The following is a 23,639-nucleotide window of genomic DNA, read 5'->3' as shown; positions in this document are numbered from 1 at the left end:
GCGACAATACAGATTAGCGCTGCCTGCTGTTATGGAGACGTATTATGTCTCGTCTCTTTGGTGTGTTCCGAGACATTTTTTTGACCAACTCGGGAACACTGATCAGTCCAACTGCCTTTTCTGCCGAGGGTCAGCCGTCTGGTCAGTGTGTCTGCAGCTTTAGACAGCCACAAACATTATTAGATCTTGATGGAAGCATGCTGAATGCTTATATGCTCACTGACGCTAATGAGATTTACTCCTTAGTTTTGAAATTGGGTATTGAATGACGAGACATTTTTCGATACTCCTTTAGAGGCAATTCAGTCGGTGCCTAAAAAGTATTGGCCTACTTACAGCACCTTTGATATGTAGAAGAGTTAACATCCAGCCTGCGTTGCACAAGCCTACCTGGGTCAGGGTCATAGTTCTTAAACTACATTTCATCTAATGTTGGCAGAGGCTGGTCAAACTCTGTTGCTGTGTGTGTAAGTGATTGTGAAACACACACCCGGGCTACCTCACACTCAGCACGACAGGCCCTCACAGACAGACAGTGATACTAAAACAATATTTTCAACTGAACTTTACAGTCAGTGTGTCAGTTTCACATGCAGGGTCAAAACATCGGCTTCATGTGTCAAGTTTTCCTTTCACACCGGGTCAGAATAATATTCAGCCAAAATATGGTCGGATGACTTTTTGTTATTGACAGGAGCGTCAGTCAACCTCATGAGTTCAGGTTACTTAACCCTTGTGTTGTCCTCGGGTAAAATTTGAAATATGTTTGGTTTTTTTCCAAGCGAAGTGCCCCAAGATAAGATGTATGTTTTATGGAACCCATACAACATTCATCGCAGGCAAAATAAATGATTACTTCCATTGAATTTGAAGTGTTTTTTATTCAATTTTAAAGCATTTGAAAAAAAAATTGTTGAAATGGTTTTAAAACGGCATCCTGACTAAACTTAGACATAAACCAGTCTGTGATCCACTCAACATCCTCTGATCTGAACTATTAGTCAAAATAATTCATAATATTTTCTTTTTTTGAATTCAAAAATTAGGTTTAATGTCATTTAAATTAGTGTATTGACCAAATGTTAAGAAACACAGGTCAAAATTCTCTACAGAAAATAATCAACAGATTAATGGACAATGAAAATAAAATCGTTAGGTGCAGCACTAGTTTGGCTGCTCTAACATTGGAACGACAGGCGAGTGGCTTTTATGGCACCAGGCCCAGGAATAACCCCATCTGGCATTCCCACAGTGAGGGAACCAGAGCCTGGAACACAGATGTGAAGGCCACTGACCTGACAGTTCAGGCCAGTCTATGGACTGGACCTGCCCGCCCCAGCATTACACACTGTGATTGGTTGATTGAGTCTCTCTTTGGCACTGGAAAAAGACAACAGCTTCCATGTGAGAGCTGAGGACGTCAGTCAGCCTGTCATGATAAACTCGTCTAAAACAGAATATGTCCCGCCTGGTCCTTTCAAATGTCTTCATGCCACAAGACCATAGAAATGAAATGCCATTGACATTTTGTCTCCTCAAACCGTAAGCAAGCTTTTATTGTGACAATCATTTAGTGTTGATAATGTGACAGAACAGGTTTGGATGTTGTCTTTGGTTTGAGCAATGTGACCACAGATACCAAAGTTCTGCCACTTCAGGGAAAAGTGCAGCTAACACTGTGGAGATCCCGCTGAGACAAAAACAGCACAGGTCAGCAATATTCTTATTGTTTAAATCTCCTCATGGTTAATCATAAAGAACCCTTCTGCAGCCTCAACCAGATGAGAGCGAGTTAATGAATAACGGCGCTTTGTGGGGCTGTGAAGTGATTTACTGCCTTATCAGAACTGGAAACTAGAATTAAACCATACAAACCACAGGCACTAATTAAGATAAATGATTAAAACAATAAATGTAGCAGTCTGCACGGCATCTATCAAGCAACCTGTGTTACCTGAAATGAGACATAGTGCAGTTGGTGCCACGTTGGTTGAGATAAGCCTACCACACACCGAGCCGATAATCGGCTGTTGGACAGTCTGGCGAGGTCGGTGACTCGAGTCTGTTCGGTGTGTTCCGTGCCGTCGTCCGTCCGAGGGGCCGTCGTCCTTCATTTCGGCCGATTTGACATGTATAATCGGCGGGGCGGGCACTGCCGGCAGTCGGACTCAAATGACCCATCTGATTGGTGGAGAGCTAACCCGGAAACGGGGAGCGGAATGAGCGTGACTAGAGTCTCTCAAAATCTGACGAAAATCTTTTAAACTGACCTTTGTTGATCTGAAATGAAGACAGATTCAGCAACTGCACGGCCTATTTCTCTCTTCAAATGTTTTCAGAAACACGTTTCGGTGAACTATTTTAGTACACCATGACAGTCTGTCTTTGAATTTCCAGGGAAACCAGACCCACGTGACGTGTTCGTCCAATCAGCTGCCGGTTTTCATTTTTGGGCGACAATACAGATTAGCGCCGCCTGCTGTTATGGAGACGTATTACGTCTCGTCTCTTTGGTGTGTTCCGAGGCACTTTTTTGACCAACTCGGGGAGACTGATCAGTCCATCTGCCAACATATCGGTTTTTGTATCGTTTAATATTGCAAAAGACACTCAGAGATTATTTGTGTCAATTGAAAGAAAATATCAGTAGAAAACCACTGAAACATTCTTTATTTAGTGGTGCCTTTCATATCAGGGTTTCTGCAGGTTTCACCAAGGCAAATTTAAGAATTTTGAATTATTATGAATGAAATTTTTCATTTTTTATATTATTAAAAAACAAATTGGGGTATTGTAGTCCTTCATTTATATAGGACAGCCGAAGACATTAAAGGGGAGAGAGAAAGGGAATGACATGCAGCAAAGGGCCACAGGTCAGAGTCGAAACTGCGGCCTCCGCGTCAAGGAGTACACCTCTATATGGGCGCCTGCGCTACCAGGTGAGCTAACCAGGCGCCCGCATTATGAATGAAATTTAAGACCTATGTCGCAACATAAAAAAAAAAAAAATGTCAGATGTCAGAGTGCGGAAACATTGTCTGAAACAATTCCCCGATTTCCTCATTATAGGCATTATAGGACTGGTGTCTGGATTGGCTGCAATAGAAGTTGCATATTGGTAGGGCTGCAACAACGAATCGATAAAATTTGATTATTAAAAAAGTTGGCAACGAATTTCATTATCGATTCGTTGTGTCGTGCGACACGCCACTCAGTCGTGGAGATAAAAGCAATTGAGTTGAGTGGCGTGCGGAGCGGTGCAGAGGGAAAGAAAAGAAAATGAGTTTATTAAAATAATCGTTAGTTGCAGCCCTACATATTGGTCTAATTTGTAGTCGTAATACAGCAAATTATAATTGGACTGGTGAGAAAGAACTACAACACCACAGAATAAAAAAAAAAGAACATTGTAAAGCGCTGTGGGGACATTTCAATGAGCATTAGAGGTAGGGAAACTAAGACATGTTTAAAATTATTTAGGACTTACAACACAATACTTCGGTGAATTTAAGACTTTTTAAGGCCCCGCGGAAACCCTGAATAATCAGTGTTCAATTTGTTCAATAAAAAAGAATGTTGTAATTGATTTCCTTTTATTTGTTTTCAAATTCAATGAGCAATTTGTTGTATTTTAGCAGAAGACTGAAAGCAGCAGAAATGCAGAACTGAGTACACTTTAATATCTGTTTATTTATCGCAAGTAATATCTTTACCGCGATATTCAACAACGTTATTGCATATTTTCCTCACATCCTGCAGCCCTACCAGGTTCATATTCAAATTCAAATTTCCCCGACAAACAAGCTGAACAAGCAGCAGTAGGTATGTGGAGACATAGACCCTACGCCGTAGCCTGACGAGCACCTCTCGAAAAATGTAACTACACGACGACTAAACAACATGAAATCAAGGAGAGGGTTAACTTTTCCAGCTCCAGAGTTCCCACCGTGGTCAGAAAGAACAGGGGAGACACTTTGTTTCTCTCACTATGACCCTAGAGTCGCTACTCACACTGAAGCTAATCTCCATCGCTCTCTCATTTGCTCTACCACACACTCCCCACGCACACACAAACATGCACCGGCCCTGCTATTCTCTTAAAGAGATTGATGCACACACCAACGCCGTTTAAACTTCAGGACACTTACGTAGGCTACGGCGAATGCTCTGTGTGGAGCCTCCGCAGAACCATAAATCAAGCTTAAGGTGCACATATTTGGCAGGCGGGTTTAGTAAGTAAGTAAGTAAAGTTTATTTATATAGCACTTATCACAGACAGAATCACACAGTGCATCACAGGCCAAATAAATAAATACATTATAAAAAAAAAAATAATCACAAAAAGCCCAGTAAATCACAGTAAGTCATAGTAAAACACAAAAGCATGAAATACAGAGGAATACAGTCAACAATGTTGTTAAAGGTCCCATGGCATGAAAATGTCACTTTATGAGGTTTTTTAACATTAATGTGCGTTCCCCCAGCCTGCCTATGGTCCTCCAGTGGCTAGAAATGGTGATAGGTGTAAACCGAGCCCTGGGTATCCTGCTCTGCCTTTGAGAAAATGAAAGCTCAGATGGACCGATCTGGAATCTTCCCTTTATGACGTCATAAGGGGAAAGGTTACCTCCCCTTTCTCTGCTTTGCCCGCCCAGAGAATTTGTCCCGCCCATGAGAAAGAGAGAGACATCAGGGGCTTTCCGACTGGAGGGATTTTTGCAGTTCCTAGAACACTTTTTTCGTCGTGTTCCGACAGGAAAAATGTTGGGATTTTTTAATTCCTCTGGCCCAGTAGCGTACTTTGTTAGCTCCTACTTCAGAGCAGGGTCTTTTCCCTTTTCCTAGGTGTACTTGATTGGTCGAACTTATAAGTCACGCCCACTGCCAACTCGGAACTTGCAGACTAACCAACAACGGGACATTTTTAATAATTTTCACCATCTTATTCATCATTAAATTCACTTCTGACAACGTTTTAGGCGAGAAATCAACTGTTTAGATTTCGAATATAGGCAGTCTTGCGAAAATTAATGCCGAATTGACAATTTGCGTCAAAGTTTTCGGAGCTCCATGAAGTGAGGCGACAGCCAGCAAGCACCTGCCCCGGCCGCTAGCTCGTCGCTCGGCCATGACTGGCTCAGAGACCTCGCTGTGAGCTGGAGGTCTCTCAGACCGCTCTCGTAAATAAGAGGCTTTTATTTCGCCGTTGACGGATCGTTTGTTTAAATATCACAACACATGTCCATCATAACATTAATGGGAACCTGTGGTTAACTGTCTTTTCGGAGTTAAACTCCACAAGCGTGCCCTGCGGGCTTGACAACCTCGCTGACCGGGCAGTCTCACACACACACACACACACACACACACACACACACGTCCACAGTGCAGCAGGAAGAGGCGGGGGGAGAGAGAGATACCCTTTTCTCTTCGGGAGACTTGTTTAAATTATGACAAATATGCTATATACATTAGATTTAGTATTTAGTTCATACTTTTTTTGGTGTATTTGTTTTCTGATTTTAACGCTATAAAGACCGTTGCCGTGCTTGCGTCACTCCCTTACCCCTCCTACCAGTCCCTATTGCCACTTGGCCAGTGGGAATGCAAACAGAAAAAAAGATTTTGGGGGAGAGTAGTTCTTAGACCTGCTTAGAAGTGTACTTTTCCTCTAAAAAAGTACAAGTACTATCCGGTCGGAAAGCCCCTATTATGGCTTGCAAATGAGTGAAGCATGGCAGTTGGTCAAGGCCACACCCCCACCCTCCACCTTGCCCCCCCCTCTCCTCCTCAATAGCATTTAAAGCTACAGACACAGAAATGGCACATCCTAAGGAAAGCTCATTGTGGGACTGGCTCTAGTGGCTGTAATTCTGCACCAAGGCTGAATTTAAGGAAAGAGACTTCAGATACAGTATTAGGGGACCACTAAGGTCTATATAAAAGAGACTTCAGATACAGTATTAGGGGACCACTAAGGTCTCTATAAAAGAGACTTCAGATACAGTATTAGGGGACCACTAAGGTCTATATAAAAGAGACTTCAGATACAGTATTAGGGGACCACTAAGGTCTATATAAAAGAGACTTCAGATACAGTATTAGGGGACCACTAAGGTCTATATAAAAGACTTCAGATACAGTATTAGGGGACCACTAAGGTCTATATAAAAGAGACTTCAGATACAGTATTAGGGGACCACTAAGGCCTATATAAAAGAGACTTCAGATACAGTATTAGGGGACCACTAAGGTCTATATAAAAGAGACTTCAGATACAGTATTAGGAGACCACTAAGGTCTATATAAAAGAGACTTCAGATACAGTATTAGGGGACCACTAAGGTCTATATAAAAGAGACTTCAGATACAGTATTAGGGGACCACTAAGGTCTATATAAAAGAGACTTCAGATACAGTATTAGGGGACCACTAAGGTCTATATAAAAGAGACTTCAGATACAGTATTAGGGGACCACTAAGGTCTATATAAAAGAGACTTCAGATACAGTATTAGGGGACCACTAAGGTCTATATAAAAGAGACTTCAGATACAGTATTAGGGGACCACTAAGGTCTATATAAAAGAGACTTCAGATACAGTATTAGGGGACCACTAAGGCCTATATAAAAGCATCCAAAAAGCAGCAGGTCATAGGACCTTTAAACGAACGCCTGACTAAAAAGATGCGTCTTTAGCTGCTTTTTATAAATGTCAGCAGAGGCTGCCATTCCTAAAACAAGAGGCAACGCGTTCCAGTCTAGGAGTGATTATTTGGAAAGCTCTGTCCCCTCTTCTCAGCTTAGTGCAGGGAACAGCCAGTAAGCCCTGATCAGTGGACCACATACGGGTGCAGCAGATCACTTATGTAAGCCGGTGGTGCCTGACCATTGATGGCTCTGTAGGTAATGACAAGAATCTTGAACTGGATCCTGAATTTAACAGGCAGCCAGTGCAAAGAGGCCAGGATAGGGGTTATGTGACATGACCTCCCTGACCTTGTCAGCAACCTAGCAGCAGCATTCTGGACCAACTGTAAACAATCTGCAGATGATTTAGTGAGGCAAGTAAAAAGAGAATGACTGTAATCCAAACGAGAGGAAACAAGGCATTTCTAACCTAGCATAGGATACAACACGCCTGAGTTTAGCGATGTTTCTAAGAAAATATTATGTTTTTGAATTTAACCCTCATGTTGTCCTCAAGTCAAATTTGAAAGTTTTTTTATATCGGAAATATTGGACGTTGAAAAAAGCGTCAAAAACGCCGGCAAAAGCAACAAAATGTCCAAAAAAAAGTGATACAAACATCAAAAAAAGCTATAAAAAGGTGGAAAAAAGTGACCGGGAAGACATCACAAGGGTAAAAAAAAAAAAAATGCACTTTAGAAATCCCACTCTCTGCCAGCGTGCAATGTGTTTAAAAATGAAATACGTGTGGAGGTATTTCCGGTTGTTGGACGTTTATGTCTCGATGCAGAGGTCCAGGGTTCGAATCCGACCTGTGAAGATTTCCTGCATTTCTTCCCTCTTACTCACCTAGCTATCCTGTCAAAAATTAAAGGCAGAAAAGCCCAAAAATCATCTTAAAAAAAACAAAATGAAATACACTGTGTTCAATGTTATTTTTTACCCAGAAATTTAAAAAATAATGCATTTTAAAGCTGTAATTGCAATACCGCAATACTGTGAAACCGTGATATTTTGGCTGAAGGTTATCATACCGTCAGAATCGCATTCCGGGCCCATGCTATTAGTATTACCATATCTGTGTCTCAAACATTGGAAAAGCTAGAGGATATATAGTTATATAAATAAAACTAAAAAAATCTTAAAGGTGCTGTAGGTAGGATTGTGAAAATCCAGGACTTAGCCAAAAAATTTGAACATCGACAACTTCTCAGTCCCTCCTCTCGCTAAAGCCCCAAACGGGAGAATGAATGCGTGTCCCTGAGCAGTGATTGACACACAGTTAGACACACCCCCCTGGCCCTGATTGGTGCATCTGAACAGGGAGCGGTGGATTTTTGCAAATCACACTACAGGCTGTAGGTGGTGCCAGAAGAGCAGGATGTTTTTTTAATGACCTGCTTCATGTAGTTCTACTGGAACATAGGGTCAGTTTCAGCAAATATGACAGAAAGTTAGTTTTATAAGTCTTACCTACTGCACCTTTAAAGACAAAACTTGCTAAAGAAGTCCTCTGAGGGACCAACTACAATCATTAGATTTGAGGAAAATCATTAAATTAGTTTTGATGCTCACATTGATTTTACATTGATTCGGTTTAGGTGTTGCCCAAAACAGCTCGGGTGCTGCACCTTAGTCTTATAATGGTAGGGAAAACCATGTTTTCATGTGAGCAGGTTCCAAAATGAACTGTTTTATCCACCAGCCAAATGGCTAGAGATTGTTCAAATTTCACCAGCCATTCAATGGATTAGCATTGTTTTTTTGGCTGGTGAGTGAAGCAAAAATCTACCAGCCACTTGCACATTTGACCAGCATTTGGCTGGTAAATGGTGCTAATGTTTAACCCTGTGCTGAGGCAGTTCCTTAGCATATTCTTATTCAACAGCACGTGAGTTTGAGTCTGAGGAAGAAGCGTGTTGCAACACGTGCCTTGGTATGTTCTTTGTTGGTACTCATGACGCAGGAGGCTCAGACGGGTTTTACGTGTGTAGCTGTTAAAGTCCCACAGACACACATAAAGGAGCGTTGGTTTCTACAGCGAGCATGCAGTCTCCATGAAGAACAACATATAACAATAAATCACAGCCATTCAAACTGCAAATAAAGCCGACCTGATAAACCTGATGGAATTGTCCCCAAAAGAAACTCAATCATCATAACATAACACAAATTGTATCATTATCTACTAGGATATTACATCCCACTGAATCACACACTGTTCCATGTCTGTTTTCCCTGCCATTATAAGGTTGAGGTACAGCACCCGAGCCGTTTTGGGCAGCACCTAAGCCAAATAAATGCAACTAGAAGACTTTTCTCAGATCTAAGGATTGTAGTTGGACTTCTTTAGCTCTAAGTTTTGCCTTGAAGCTTTTTGAGTGTCATTTATTTATTATCTGCTCTAGCTTTTCAAACGTTTCAGACACAGATATGGGCATCACTGGGTGCTAGATAAGACTCTTAGGGTGTTTTCACACATGAAAGTCTGAACCAAGGTCCGGACCAAGGTTCATGTTTTTGTTACATTGTATACATTTGATCCGGTTAGTTTTGGTTTCACACTGCAGTTATGCAAGCGCACTAAAGATCTCTACGTGACAAAACTACGTCCTGCCGTCATCACATACGTGAGCTGCGTCTCCAGATACTTATAATTGATTGGTTTCTGGACGGGCTTCCCCGTCCTCTCGTATCCTCTCTCTGTCCTTTTTTCAGCTGACTGCTGCTCTCCTCTACTGCCGCGACTCTTTTTGTTTTGTTGTGATGTTGAGAAGCGAGACACGGAAACTTTCTTTCTGGAGAATTTATTCAGAGACAAACGGAAACCTACACTGTACATTTACTACCACTTAACAAATAAACTGCTGATGTATTCTCTGCTCTGATAGCCGACAGCTGTCTGCTCTGAGTGCATTCACCGTCACTCTCACTCTCTCATGTAGCCTACACACTAAGCACCAAGCTATTCCTTAAAGGAGCTATTCCCCGGTCTTGTAACACAAGGAGAGCCTGCCAGAGCTCCCTGTATTTGGTCCGAAAGTCCGAACCATCCAAAAAATGCTTTCACACTGTAAACGAACCGTACCATGGTTCAGTTTGGTCCGGACCGAGACCACCTCTTTTGGTCGGACCAAAATTTGGTCTTTTGATCCGGACCGTGGTCCGGGGGAGGTTTCACACCTCTAATTTTGGTTCGGATCAAACAAAAAAGTCCGAAAGTCCGAACCAAATGAGGTATGTGTGAAAACGCCCTTAGAAATCACATCTGCACTAAGTGCAACTTGCACAATAGGTTTATCTACATCTTTATCATTACTAGTTAAGCAGTTGTACATTTTGTATTCCCAACTTGTATATATTTTAAATATTTAAATATTTGTTCTTGTATTCTATCCTATTATTATTTCATGTATACTGTATGTATGTATATTGTATCCTATTATTTCATGTATATATTCTGTGCTGTGACTGATATTTTGCTGCTGTAACACTGTAATTTCCCATTTTTGGGATCAATAAATATCTATCTATCTATAATAACGGGCCAAAATAATGTGAAAAAAGACACAAAACTAGCACAAAGGGCCACAAACCGACTACAATGAGACGCCTTATGACCACAGAGACCCAAAACAACCCCAAAGAAAGCAAAAAAACCCGAAAAAAAGACATAACACGACTACAAAGAGACGCAAAATCCCACAAAGAGACACAAAATGTATGGGGAAATTGTATTTTTTTTAATTTTTTTTAATTGAAAAACATCACTTTTTCTTAAAATACGTGCACCTATGTCTTCCACAAACCGAGGGAAAACACTGCTATACTATGTCCTTTCTGCTAACATTTCAGGCATATGAACATCACAGCCACTTGGCTTGCTAACACGTGACACGTGGCAATTTAACTTTTTGGTACTAGAATGATAAAATCAATTGCCTTTTCAGTCCACTAGATGGTGCAGTTGAGGTTTTGTTTCTGGTGATCAGCAGGAGAAATTTTATCTTTTTAGATAAAACAGATGTTAACAAAGTTTTTGAGACATAATTTGAAGTTGGAAAAATGGTAAATTGCAATATATGGCAGAATATTGCGATATGTTTAAAATCGCAATAATATTGTATCGTGACATAAGTATCGTGATAATATCGTATCGTGGCATCATAAGTATCGTGATAATATCGTATTGTGACATAAGTATCGTGATAATATCGTATCGTGGCATCATATGTATCGTGATAATATCGTATCGTGACATAAGTATCGTGATAATATCGTATCGTGGGGCCTATAAACATGTACTATGTCAGGTTCTCAACTGGTCTTACCCTGTGACCCAGATTTTCCCGTGGTCATTAAGTCTTTTATAGAGTTCAAACCAAGCAAATTTATTTTTTCAAAAATAGCCTTCGAAAACACACGCATCTTTTTTTAACATAAATACTAGAGTTGAGCCGGATACTCGGCGAGTATCCGGTATGGATAAAGCACTTTTTCCGAGTACGAGTATTATACGAGTAAAACGAGTCAATATCTGTGCTCGGATTGAATAAAAATCCTCATTGGGTAGTTGACTGTGTCTGCGTTCTGTGATAGGCTAGTCGTCACAGCGCCCCTCCCCTACACACATACAGATTTATCGTGTTGCTGTGTCCCGCTCTGCTCACTCACACAGAACATCTCTCTCTCTCTGTCTCTCCCTCAGTCACTCAGGTTCGCGGGTCTTTTCCGTTAACGTTTAGGGTTTTTTCAGCTTCAGGTTTGTTTTTTACTTCGGTTTGTAGTACTTACTTATTAACCAGTAGAGTTCTGGTAAACGTGGGGTTTGTTCAGACGTGGTGCTTGGTAGAATGCGACTCGCATTGCGTCTCTGCCTGTCGGAGATTTTTTTTCTTTTTTAAACCGTCAGCTGGCTCTAAACAGATCTGAAAAACAGCGTCAGACTATTTGATCCGTAGAACACAGTCCCCCCCCGCCCCCCTCTCTCTCTTTCTCTCTCTCTCTCTCTGTCTCTCTGTCACACACACACACACACACACACCTGGTGTGGAAATAAAAAAAATAAAAAAGAACCAAAAAAAAAAAAAAAATCACACTGATCATAAAAAAATTAAAAGTTAAAAAAAGAAAGTTATGTTGAGTATGAAAACTCTTGTTCATTACATTTTACTTCATAATTGCAACCGCATGTGTTGTATTCATTGTTCTTGTTCTGTATATAGTTTGTTTGTTATCGTGATCAAAACCATTGATCTGAAGCTCAATGCTGATGCTGTCATGTAAATAGTTTTCTAATCAGCAATAAATATAACAATTTCTGATCAACCCATATCAATTGCATGCTTAAAATAACATACCGGTTAAAGCCCCGCCCATTTCAAGACAAACCGACCCACTTCCGGGTTAAATCCCGCCCACTTCCGGGTTAGGCCCCGCCCAGTCCGAGTACAGATACAGATAATTCATATGGTTAACAGATACAGATACAGATAATGCTGTACTCGCTCATCCCTAATAAATACAATTATTTACATGTGCAAAGTGCATTTCAGAGAACATTAATAAGGAACGTGACAGCTGCATGGACAAAAGTGACTAAAATAAATTCAATATCAAAACTGCACAAAATAAATAAGGCCAGAAAATTAGATATTTAACTTCTATGCATGTCTCTGCATTCAGAGCACATCAGTAAGAAGCTGAAGGTCATATTTGTGCTTCGCCATCTTGCCTCCGAACGTCAACACAAACTTAAAGTCAACGTTAATCAAATGAGGGTTACCATGGCTACGGCGCCAGACTGCTGCACGGCTCTGACGCATGTCCGTCAAAATATCATTTTCAAAATAAAAGACAAGTCCAAAATCAGATGTGCATTGAATATTATTTATTCATGTATTGACAAGCTGTCCGTGACCCACCCAGAACGGGTCCGCGACCCACACCAGTTGAGAATCACTGCACTGTGTGATGAGAAACATGTTAAAATGTCTGCTAAAGTAAAAGCTGTATCCATTAACCTTCAGTTGGTCTTCATTAACAGCAGTGTCTGCATACTGACCCTACAGAGACATAGTGCAGTAATAGATGGAGCGGACTGGCCGAGGGCTGCGGTGTAAATGTGGAGGGTGTCTTAAGATAAACTGTCATGTCATGTCTAAGACAGGATACGGTGGGAAGTCCCTCTTTCGAAACAGTGTGTGTGAGTGCTGTCTGTCTGAAAAGTGTAGTGTGGGATTAAAATGATGTTTCAGTTACTTTGCTGTTGACATGTGATAGTATAACGTAACATATTTAGGGCTGCAGCTAAGCAATACTTTCACGATCGATGAATCTGTGTTATTTTTCGCAGTTGGTTTAGCCTATACAATGCCAAAACAATAATATGCATTGCAAGGTGACAAAGCTCAAGGTGATGGCTTAAAAATACCTTTTTTTGTCAGACCAACCATCTAAAACCTTAAGACAATTACTCTACAATAATAAAAAACAGAAAAAAGTAGCAAATCTTTACATTTAGTTTAGGAATCTGATGTTTGGCACTTTTCATTTACACATGACAGAATAACAATTACTCACTTTTCAAAATTGTCAGGGTTCCCCCCATTGTATTGCAAGCCTGGTGGCCCACCAGGCCTAAGTTGCCCTCCACCAGACCACGGGGAATTATTTTTAAGATTTTTTTTAAACTACAGGTACAGTAAGACGACTCGGTTTATTACGACAAATCTCCAGTTAGCTTTTAGCACCGACTCCATGTAGGGCCCTATGGCGTCGGTCTTATAGCTTTTATAAATTCTCAGTCTCGCAATTCCGTCCATTATTCTATTACAAATATTATTGGGCCCTACATGCTGCCATCAGTGTGGGACTGGTGCCAGCTGGGCCCTCGTTGAAAAAAGACAGGGCTAAACAACTTTTCTGGGGGAAACACTGATTGTTGTTGACTAAGTTTAACCTGTCAATCAACTGGAAGAATTGGTTCTTTAAGGTCCAGTTCTGTGGCTGGTTCAGATAAGTTTTATTCAGTGCGCAGTGGAGACCGAAGTTCCCAAGAAGCTGTAGAATTCTCTCTGACCAGAATGAGTTTCTGGCCAGTTTTTTTTTTTTTTTTTACAGGAAACAAATGGCTAAACAAAAGCCGTGAAGACATTCAACTCGCAAGTCTGTCTAGATTTGCATAGACTCAATACCATCTGCTTTTAATTAGTTAAGGTGTGAAACTCTGTCGGAGCCAACCTGGGCTCTAAACAACAGGTCTCACTCAGTGATCAAAGGGAAATGCATCCTCTCAACACTGAGCTAGAGAAAGGCAGGCAGAAGTAAAAAAGGTCAAATAGTTTCAAGACAGTCGAAAAGTCATCCAGAACAGCAGGAACTTGATCAGTAAACAGGAAAGAGAATATTAGGATAAGATGAGACTAAAAACTGTAATCCATTACAAACATGTAACATACAAAACATGCGGGATAGATAAGGATATAAGAAGCTGGGTCCAAACTGGTTTAATGATGGCCAGACCGATAGTATTATTGAGTATTCTCTTTTCCTTCTCTAACAAAAACAAAAAGGTGAATAATCCACTTCTAGAGATAATATATCATGAGACATTTCTAAAAACTGATAGTTTTCTAAGAAGAATGCACATCACGTGTCGGTCAGTCAGTCTGATTTATTTACTTTGTAAAGAAGACCATAAGGTGGACTTTCTGCTTTTTCTGCTTTGCTGGACAAAGATATGATGTAGTCGCCGTCCGCGGTACCGTATAAACAGAAACTAATTAGTTCAAACATTGGTTTAAAATAGAAGAAAAAAAAATAACGATTCTAGGGAAAAGAGTCAATTCAAAAATCGTCGCAAAAAAACCCACGATACTAGGGCTGGGCGATATGACCTAAAAATAAAATCCCCGATTTTTTCCAAAAAAATCCAATTTAAGATTTAAATCGATTTTTTCTCCCCCTACTTAAAATCAATCTGCAGATGACAAAGAAATTGTTCAAAACAAGTTTTAACTTTATTTTGTTTTGACTCACACACACGCACACACATGGGGCATGTATACCATTATGATTATTCATGCCAATTTTGTGGAAATATAAATTGGTTTGAGTCTTTTCCCTTTTTTTGGATGGGGGGGGATGAGGGGGCTATATATTCAGCAACAAACAAAGGGATGTGTGAGATAAAGCTGTTTTCACACATACAGGTAATTCACTTCTTGTTCCTCGCTAAAAGTTCAAATCATTTTAACGTTATTGCGCAACCTTGCCCCTATTTTCACCTGTTGCTGAGTAACGTACATTAACATCCCATGGTCTCTTGAATGTAGTATACCTGTAGCAAGCTCCTTCGTAGTAACTAGCGGTAGAAACAAACGTCGAAGAGGAGCTCCGTGCTACAGAGCGGCGATTGCTAGTTGTTTAAGCCGCTACAGACCTCCATCACAGCTCGGTCGTATTAGCGGCATTTAGTAGATGTGGTGAGCCGCAAAAGAGTTCCTCAACACCGCCTCTGGTGCCCCGCATGGTGGTCCTTTAGGTCAGCGGTAGCTGGTGGTTCAGTTATCCGAGAATAGGTGACTCTCAGCCGGGGACAGAGCACCGCGAGCTGCCGGTCATTTCGGCGGAGATTACGGATAAGTAAGTAATGAAACTACTAGTTAAGAAAAGAATTAATGTTAGTCCCTGTCGCTGCCATGTTGTTTGTGTATCTCTATGGCAAACGCGCGGGGCGAGGGCTGAGCCCGTTCGGAACTATGGGAGCCCAGAGGGGAGCGTCGGCGGATGTTAAGGAGAAAATCGATTTTCATTTTAACAAATCAACGTTAACTACACATTCGAGTTAATCGATAAAATCGATTTACCGCCCAGCCCTACATGATACATATGATTTTTGAAAATTTTTCCCCCCACCCCTAGAGATCACTGTTGTCTTATTCAGTTCTGTCACATAACCTCTCCTCCTTTCTCTCCTGATCGCACTGAGACAAAAATACCATACAGAAAGGGATCCCATTGAAAGATTCATGATGTTTATTAAGTCTTTCTGGCCTCTCATCCTGCCTGTCAAGTTGACATGTCCCTCCCACCGCCTCCTGCTATCCTCTCTGCACTTCCTCTACACCGGTGTTCCAACTTCAAAACCACTCGAGAAGCTGATTAATGCCCGTCACCCCTCCTCGCACGACAGGAAGACCTGCCGGAGAGCGTGGACATCTCGGTTCAAGCAGCACTTCATGTTCTCTCCGGGAACAAACAAGGTTTCGGGGAAAGCACACGAATGAATGTGCGCTCACGTCAGGAGGCGGACTAGTGCAGGAAGAACAGGTCTTGGCAGGAAATGCGCTGTTATTGTCATCAGAAAAGCAAGAGAGACTCAATTTGAAGCTAACCCTTGACATTTCATAATGGAAAATAGCCAGTAAAATAAAGGCTTTTTAAGTCATTTTGAAGAAGAGTGCCTTGGGTTTTTTCTTTTTCTCTACATTCAATTGAATTCTCGACCTTCACCTTCAAGCATTTGATTGAACTTCCTGAGCACCCTGGACTTTTTTGTCTAACCCTTGAAATGTTTTCTTACATCTTTAGTGTCAGGCATCAACATTGAAGTTGCAGATCTAAACTAGGGATCTTGGTGTAGTTCTGGATCATATTATTGGGTATTATATATTATACATATTTAATGCTGGTCTCTAGACTTCATCCTTGCACCGTTGTACTTATTTTCACTACCACGATGACACACTCTCATAGAGCACCTTACCATGCAGACTGAATCACAGGGTCAGTCCCTGCCCTGTCACTGCAAGCGTCTCATGCTTATACATCCCTTAGTACATTCATGTGGATTTTTTTTATTTAGTATCTTTACTTTTATTGTCCATATTATTCATGTGGATTTGTTATTTTATCATCCTGTTGATGATGTATATGTATGTTGTGTGTGATGTCTTTAAGCTACTGGGACCTTGAATTTCCCCTTGGTGATCAGTAAAGTATCTATCTATCTCTATCTATTTCAGCGGCTACAATACACACGGTATGGAACAGCTGCAGTGAAGAGATGAAATCATGTACAACAATGAGCAATTTCAAGAGACTATTTAAAATGAATATATTGAATGGATACAAAAAGGACTCAAGGTGATAGTATTGTATACTGACTGTATGGTTCCTGGACCTATATACTAAGTCTAGTATGGATGTGTTATTATTTGATTTACTATAGATAGACGGAAAGGAAGAACATAGATGGAAAAGAAAGAGAGGGAAAAAAAAAAAAAGTGTGTGTATGTATGTATGCATCTGTGCCTGTGTATGCATGGGTATATGTACGGTGTACGTGTATGTAAAGAAGAATTGTGTTGAACTGTTTTGTATTTAACTAAAGGATAAAAATAGAGAAAGGGGGTGGGACTAGAAAAGTTTGTTTATGAACTCCTTACCACTCCTTTTTGAATATGGGAATTTCTTATTTGAATTACTTATTATAATTTTGGTAGATTGTGCTGAGAAGTACATGTCCTTATTTATCTGTCATTTTAATTTGATGTATGTATGTATGTATGTATGTGTACATATATATATATATATATATTTCTTTTTTTTACATGTTCAAATAAATTAAAAAATTAAAAAATTAAATAATTAAAAAAGACAGCTGGGGAAATCCTGGTGTCCCAACAAAAGCCAAGGTTCATACTGAGGTGGCAATGTCGTTCTACACAAGAAGAGCTTTGTATCTTCTGCTGGCATGTCTAAAGGAAAACAAAGCACGGCACGTTCCAAAGGTATGCAGTAACTGAAACTCACCCCATGACACAGCAAGTACAACGGTCGGGGAAACTGCAATGCTACAACCCCATTGACTAGAAAGCCTTGGCATTCGGCCTTGATGAATACCATTTCTGACGGCAGGGCCGTGAGAGGCGTGGCCGCGGGATGACAGCTGGATGACAGCTGGAGATGACGCAACTCTCACATCAGATTACAGAGCAAGAGCACAAAGGAAAGGAAAACATACAGCATGGTATTCACGGAGCTGTAGACTCCCTATTACAAAGCTAACAAGGTGGCTTCACACGTGGCCCGTGAGAGGTGAGAAACCACATTCCCACCCTGTGGCAGGATGGGAGGTGAAGCTAACTAAACATGTGGGGAATCAAGAGAATGACATCACTTTATATGTACAATAATAATTAGGGCTGCACGATATGAGGAAGATATGCGATAACGTTGTTGAATATCGCGATAACGATATTACTTGCGATAAATAAACAGATATTATAGTGTGCTCAGTACTGCATTTCTGCTGCTTTCAGTATGCTGCTTAAATACAACAAACTGCTTGTTGAATTTAAATCAAAGGTACAAAAAAGAATACCAGTTTCTTTTTTAAAGTGCAGTTTTCTACTGATATTTTCTTTCAACTTACACAAAAAACCTGAGAGTCTACCGCGATATGGCACAGCCTTCCGCGATATGTAAATTGCACCAGCTGCTATTGCGATAAAGATCACACTTAAAGGTGCTCGGCGGACTTTTCTTGTAAATGTTTACATTCATACATTTGCAGTTTGTGTTAATGTGTGACTGTCCGATCCGTACTTACGTCCACAGCAGTACAGTGCTTAGCTATCGTGCAGGTAACGTTACTCTTGTCTGCTTCTCCAAGAATATGGAAGGGTCACTACTGTAAAGCTATAGAATGATATATTAAAAATAAATAATGGACTCACCTTTTAAGGTATGGTTATGGTTAAAGCTATAGGGCGTAGTTTCTGTCGCCCCCATGAGGAATTCCGTTGTATTACAACAACAACACTGGCGGCGTTTCCACATGATACAAGCCTTGATCGTGTATTTTCCAAACTATCGGTATCGGCATTTATAATGGCTGATAAATGAATATTTAAAAAATAAAATTAAAATGGATGAAACCCCCTTCAACCATGTTCTGAGTGTTGGCGTTGCATAGTCTGTCCACCAGAGGGCGCTCTACAACCTCCCTGTTGGCAACACTCTTTTTTTTGTTATTGTGTTCAAAGGACTTTTATACATTTTATTTATCAGAACTTTAATATATTTTGATGTTCATCTGTTCTGTTGTGACAATAATAGGGCTGAACGATTAATTGCATTTGCGATAATATCGCGATATGTTAAAACGCGATTTCCTAATCGCAAAGGCTGCGATTTGGTCACATGACTCGCGAGAGCAAATCAGTCTGCACTCCGCAGAGAAAGCATCAACTAGCACGCTAACGCTACGCCGTACCTTGAGCTGATTTCTGTCATTCAAACAACTCTGAGTTGTAGTTTAAAACGTTTACAGCCACTTTAATAAAATGAAGGGTTTTATTCAGGCTCGAGTCCATACATGCAGTTAATGGATACAGGCACACAGAACTGAAGGCTCGGTTAGCAACGATTAGCTCTGATTAGCGGTTAGCTCCGGTTAGCGGTTAGCTCCGTTATAAAGATATGGAGTGGAGGAGCTGCCACTGAGAGGGGTAACAACCAGACTGATAAATGACGTTTCACAGCAGCGTGGCCGCAGTGTTTCAACAGTTTTATTAGTACATAATATGTACTGCAGTATTAAACTGCAGTATCATATTATTTTAGTGAGGACTCATAAATAACTACAAATAACTAATGTTAGGGAAATCTGTTTATGTTTTGTTATGCATTTCTGGATTAAAAAAAATACATTTATATATCGGAATATCGTATTTTTAAATCACCAAATATTTGTATCGATATCGGCCTTAAAAATCCTTCATCGGTCGGGCTCTATCTAGCACCCTGACCTCGACACCCCTTTGTTCCACCTTGCTACATATAGGGCACACTATTGGCATTGGGTGTAAATCGCGTAATGCAGACATGTCCCATACCAATGTAATTCCTAGGACAGTGGGCTATCATTTCAAAAGTCATGCTCAGCCCCAGAACACAGCCTGGTGAAATGCCCGTTAATGATTACCTCAAGTCAACTCAAAGATAAATGACTTGGTTTAATATGTGCGATGTTCAAGATGCAGAGCTCCATCCACACCCTGAAGACCTCACGGAGAGGGAACCCAGAACCAGAGGCAGCAAAGCAAGATGAGTAGGGTTGGGTATCGTTTGGATTTTAACGATTCTGATGCCGAACCGGTACTTTTAAAACGATTCCAATTCCTAAACCGATTCTTGAAAAACAGAAAAATGACATCAAAGATGTAATATGTTGACTAGCGATCACGTGCAGTGAATGGTTAATATGCTTTTACGTCCGTTTTGGTGAGCCCAGAGGGAAAATATGGCATTTTAAAAGTAGCCTCCATTTACAGTAGCTAGCTAACGGTAGACTACAGAGAAAGTGTGATATTTGTATGTCTGTTTCGGAGTGACAGAGGGAAAATATTTCAGTCGACACATTAAGTGGAACCGAAATGAGGAACTTTGCGAAATTTGCGTTCTAATCTGGTCCAATTCCTACCGGTTGCGTAGGAACCGGTTCCATAGTGGAACTGGGTTTCGGTACCCAACCCTAAAGATGAGAAACCAATCTGTTGGACTCCCACCTCACTGGGCCTTGATCATGAAGCACATCTGTAATCGTCAAGAGTTCTGACTAATTCCAATTACTTAAAAACCCAAAACAGAGCTGCAGTAAAAACCCAGCACCTTTGTCAAATTCAAATCCAAAGGAACCAGGTTCAAAGGTTTGGAGGAATCTAAATGATTACACAACCAGCTGACTTTGAACCAACTCCAAAAGGCGCAGTGTAAAACCCCTACTCTGCAGACTAATTTACCTGATAAGTTATTAGATTATATATATATTGTTATTAAAAAATGTTTTACTTAACTTTTTGTTTCTCTCATATTTAATTGTTCATGATCACTATGATCATTCTAGGTTCACAGGATTCAAGCAGTTCTGCCAAGGCATAAGAAAGTATAAATATCCTCTCGTTCAAGAGTTCTGTCATACTAACGAGTGAAACCCTTGGTGGAAGTTGCATAAACGAGCCTCCAGTGAGTCCAACTGTCGTCCCCTCCTCCTCACATTCCCATCGTTCCAGCAATAATCAGTCCCTCCAAGATTTCGCACCACTTCACGCAAATTCAACCAATCACCACGAATTTGGTGCAACTCGCAATTTTGACCAATCACCGCAACTTTTCCGCAAATTTGACCAATAACCGGAGTTTCCCGCGAATTCAACCAATCCCAGCAGTCCCACGTGCCGTCAGTATGTGACTCTGAGAGCCAATGACCAAGCGGGAGTGAGAACGGCCACAGGTTGATCATTTCCTGGTTTCTGATGAAGACGAGACGTGTGTGACTGACTCGAACATCTCACATTTACCAACAAAACGTACAGCGAAAGACCGTGCAAAACATTTCAGACCGTCCTGCCAACCTGTATTTTAACGTCAATGTACGCTGTGACGTTTTTTCACTCAGAAGCCGCTGAAAGCTGCTGCTGTTTCAATCCTGTCGGCTCTCTGCAGTGGGCGGGGCTGCTGCTCAGTTCCCCCTGCGACTGACGTGCGCACACACAAACACACAAGGTGGATGCAGGAAAAACCGGAGATGAGACGACACAATGACCTTAATTGAGGACAGCTATGCTCGTTATTGTAAGTGCAATGTCAAGTTAAAGTCCAATAAGTAACGTTACTTTAGCAAACCGTATGAATGTGTGTCCCAGGCCAGGTTAGGAAATGAACTAACAATGTAAAGATCTACAAGCCACTGACACATATGTTCAGATTTTAATTCATTCAATAAATTATTATTTTTTGTCTTAAATCCACCAGCCATTTTCATATTATACCAACATTTGCAGCATGCTGAGCCTTCTTTGGTAAGGTTACATAGGAAATCTCAGCCCAGAGTAATTTTATTCTCCCCGAAACAAGTTTTCTTTACTATAAAAAAAACTCACATCTTTATTTGCAACTTTCACTGTCTCCCGCAACTTCATAGCAACAAACATACAAAAGACATCGCAACTTTTATCGCAACTTTTTACAAAAGCTCCCGCGAAATCAATCATTTTGGGCCGCAACAATCTCAAAAAAAGGCCTCAAAATCCTGGAGGGACTGAATAATAAAATTGTTGCATTTGTTAGTATGGAATCTTTTGTTAGATGCTGACTGTGACTGTGAACGAAGTTCTTCACAAAAAGGGGCCATGAGTTACATTCTTACTGCTTCATAGTACAAAGTATCCATAAAGTAATTATGATGTATGTGTGAAGTTGAGGGGGTTTCAACAGCAGCAGTTACTCTGTCTTCAAATTTAAGTTCTCACCCATAGGAATTTCAAGATCCATCAAATCCCAACACATTTTGCTCTCAAAACAAGTCAAAGGGAATGACACAATGGCATTATCATGGTAGTTACTGAAACATTACCTCTTATTACACATTTCTGTAAAAATGTGACTACTTACTTGTGTCAACTACAGGCCTCCATAGATCAAGGGGATGAATGAGCAACTTCTGTCAGCGTTGCTGGCAGACTAGGGCCACTATCAACTCTGGGCAACTCACACACAAAAACATCTAGACTGCCAAATTGCAAGAGGAATTGGGAGTGAACTGTCTCTATAAATCAGAAAGACGTAGATCGACAAAACCTTTGAACATCCTGTACACCACATATAATTTACTAGATTGCCCCTCAAGAACCATAATGACATGATGTCTGTTAAATGGTTTATTCACCGATATACTCAATGAGAAGGTGACTTTACTTTTTTAAGAGCAGCATCTGGAGCAAATCAGTTCATTCACATCATTTAAGCGCCACATGTCTCTTGTGTTTCCAGACAGTCACAGAAAACTGCAACTACAAACTGCTAACAACTTTCACCCAGGACAGAAACCAACAATGTTACAACCACAACAACGTTAGTGCCAGTACCAGATAATTTAACGTTAAACCACTTATATGCCTACAGCTTTGTGTAACCACAGTTAGTTTGAGTCGCATTTTTCCAGTCTGCCGCCAGGAAACGACATATCGTATTACTTGCTAGCAGACGTTAGCTAACGTAACGTCAATCAAAGTAGTAGGCTAAAGACGTTCACTGGTTCAATTAAACTGCCACAAACGGTTGATGTTTCCATGAGCAACACACCGTTTTAACGTTTAATTCACTTTAAGAGAAGTTAGCTTTCTCTGAACACGTTTAACGATCTTCCTCATAACTGTAACTACATTTAAAATAACTACATAAACCGTTACATACTGACTTAAAACCAGACCCTCTATATTAGTAAACTGAAGTTAAGGTCTGTAGCTGCGTTATTACCCCCAGTGTGCCCACCCGCCCCGCCCCGCCCCGCCATCACTCCCTCCCTCACCTGTCTTGAAGCGGAGGTCTTCATCGTGCTCGGAGCCGAACTCCCGGAGGAGGGAGAGGAAGAGGATCCCGAAGGCGTTCTGGATCCCAAACACCGAGCCGTTACACCACATGGCAGCCAGCATGACCAGCCACCCCCAGCCGCCCTCTGGGTGTACAAACTCGACCTCCTCCGTTCCCGGAGCCGCGGGTTGCTCCGGAACGGACACGCTGCTCTCCCCGTTCTCCTTCTTGTCCTCCTCAGACCGCTTCTCCTCCGCGGGCACGCCGACGGGCACCTCATCTTTACCCGCTGTATCACCTTCTGGCATATTGTTCCCTTCTGTCATTGTTTTTATATCAGAATATTTTATATCAAAAAACAACAACGGCACGTTGACGTGACGGGAGTAAGGAAATAAAAGTCAAAATACAGGTTATCTCTGAACAATGACGTCTGTCGGGTTAGCGTGAAGTTCCACCAATTAATGTGAAGCTGTATTTAGAGGGTGGTGCTGTTTATGCAGCATCTGGTCCTACAGTAGCTGTCAAAAAGCGGCTGTTGCAGTATTATAAATAGAAACCGCGAAGGG

At 41.0% G+C, this 23,639-nt stretch overlaps 1 protein-coding gene across 1 annotated transcript in view; it reads right to left on the bottom strand.

Annotated features, from left to right (window-relative positions):
- Nucleotides 1-23,639, bottom strand: part of slc16a10 (solute carrier family 16 member 10) — a 58,963-nt gene extending 35,324 nt beyond the window's left edge. Inside the window, exon 1 of the mRNA XM_031285620.2 lies at nucleotides 23,069-23,639. Coding sequence (XP_031141480.2) covers nucleotides 23,069-23,396 — 328 coding nt within the window. The 5' untranslated portion in view covers nucleotides 23,397-23,639. The remainder of the gene's footprint in view (nucleotides 1-23,068) is intronic.

Source organism: Sander lucioperca, chromosome 19 (assembly GCF_008315115.2).
Source record: "Sander lucioperca isolate FBNREF2018 chromosome 19, SLUC_FBN_1.2, whole genome shotgun sequence".
NCBI lineage: Eukaryota > Metazoa > Chordata > Actinopteri > Perciformes > Percidae > Sander > Sander lucioperca.
This window is presented reverse-complemented; position numbering and strand designations above follow the sequence as displayed.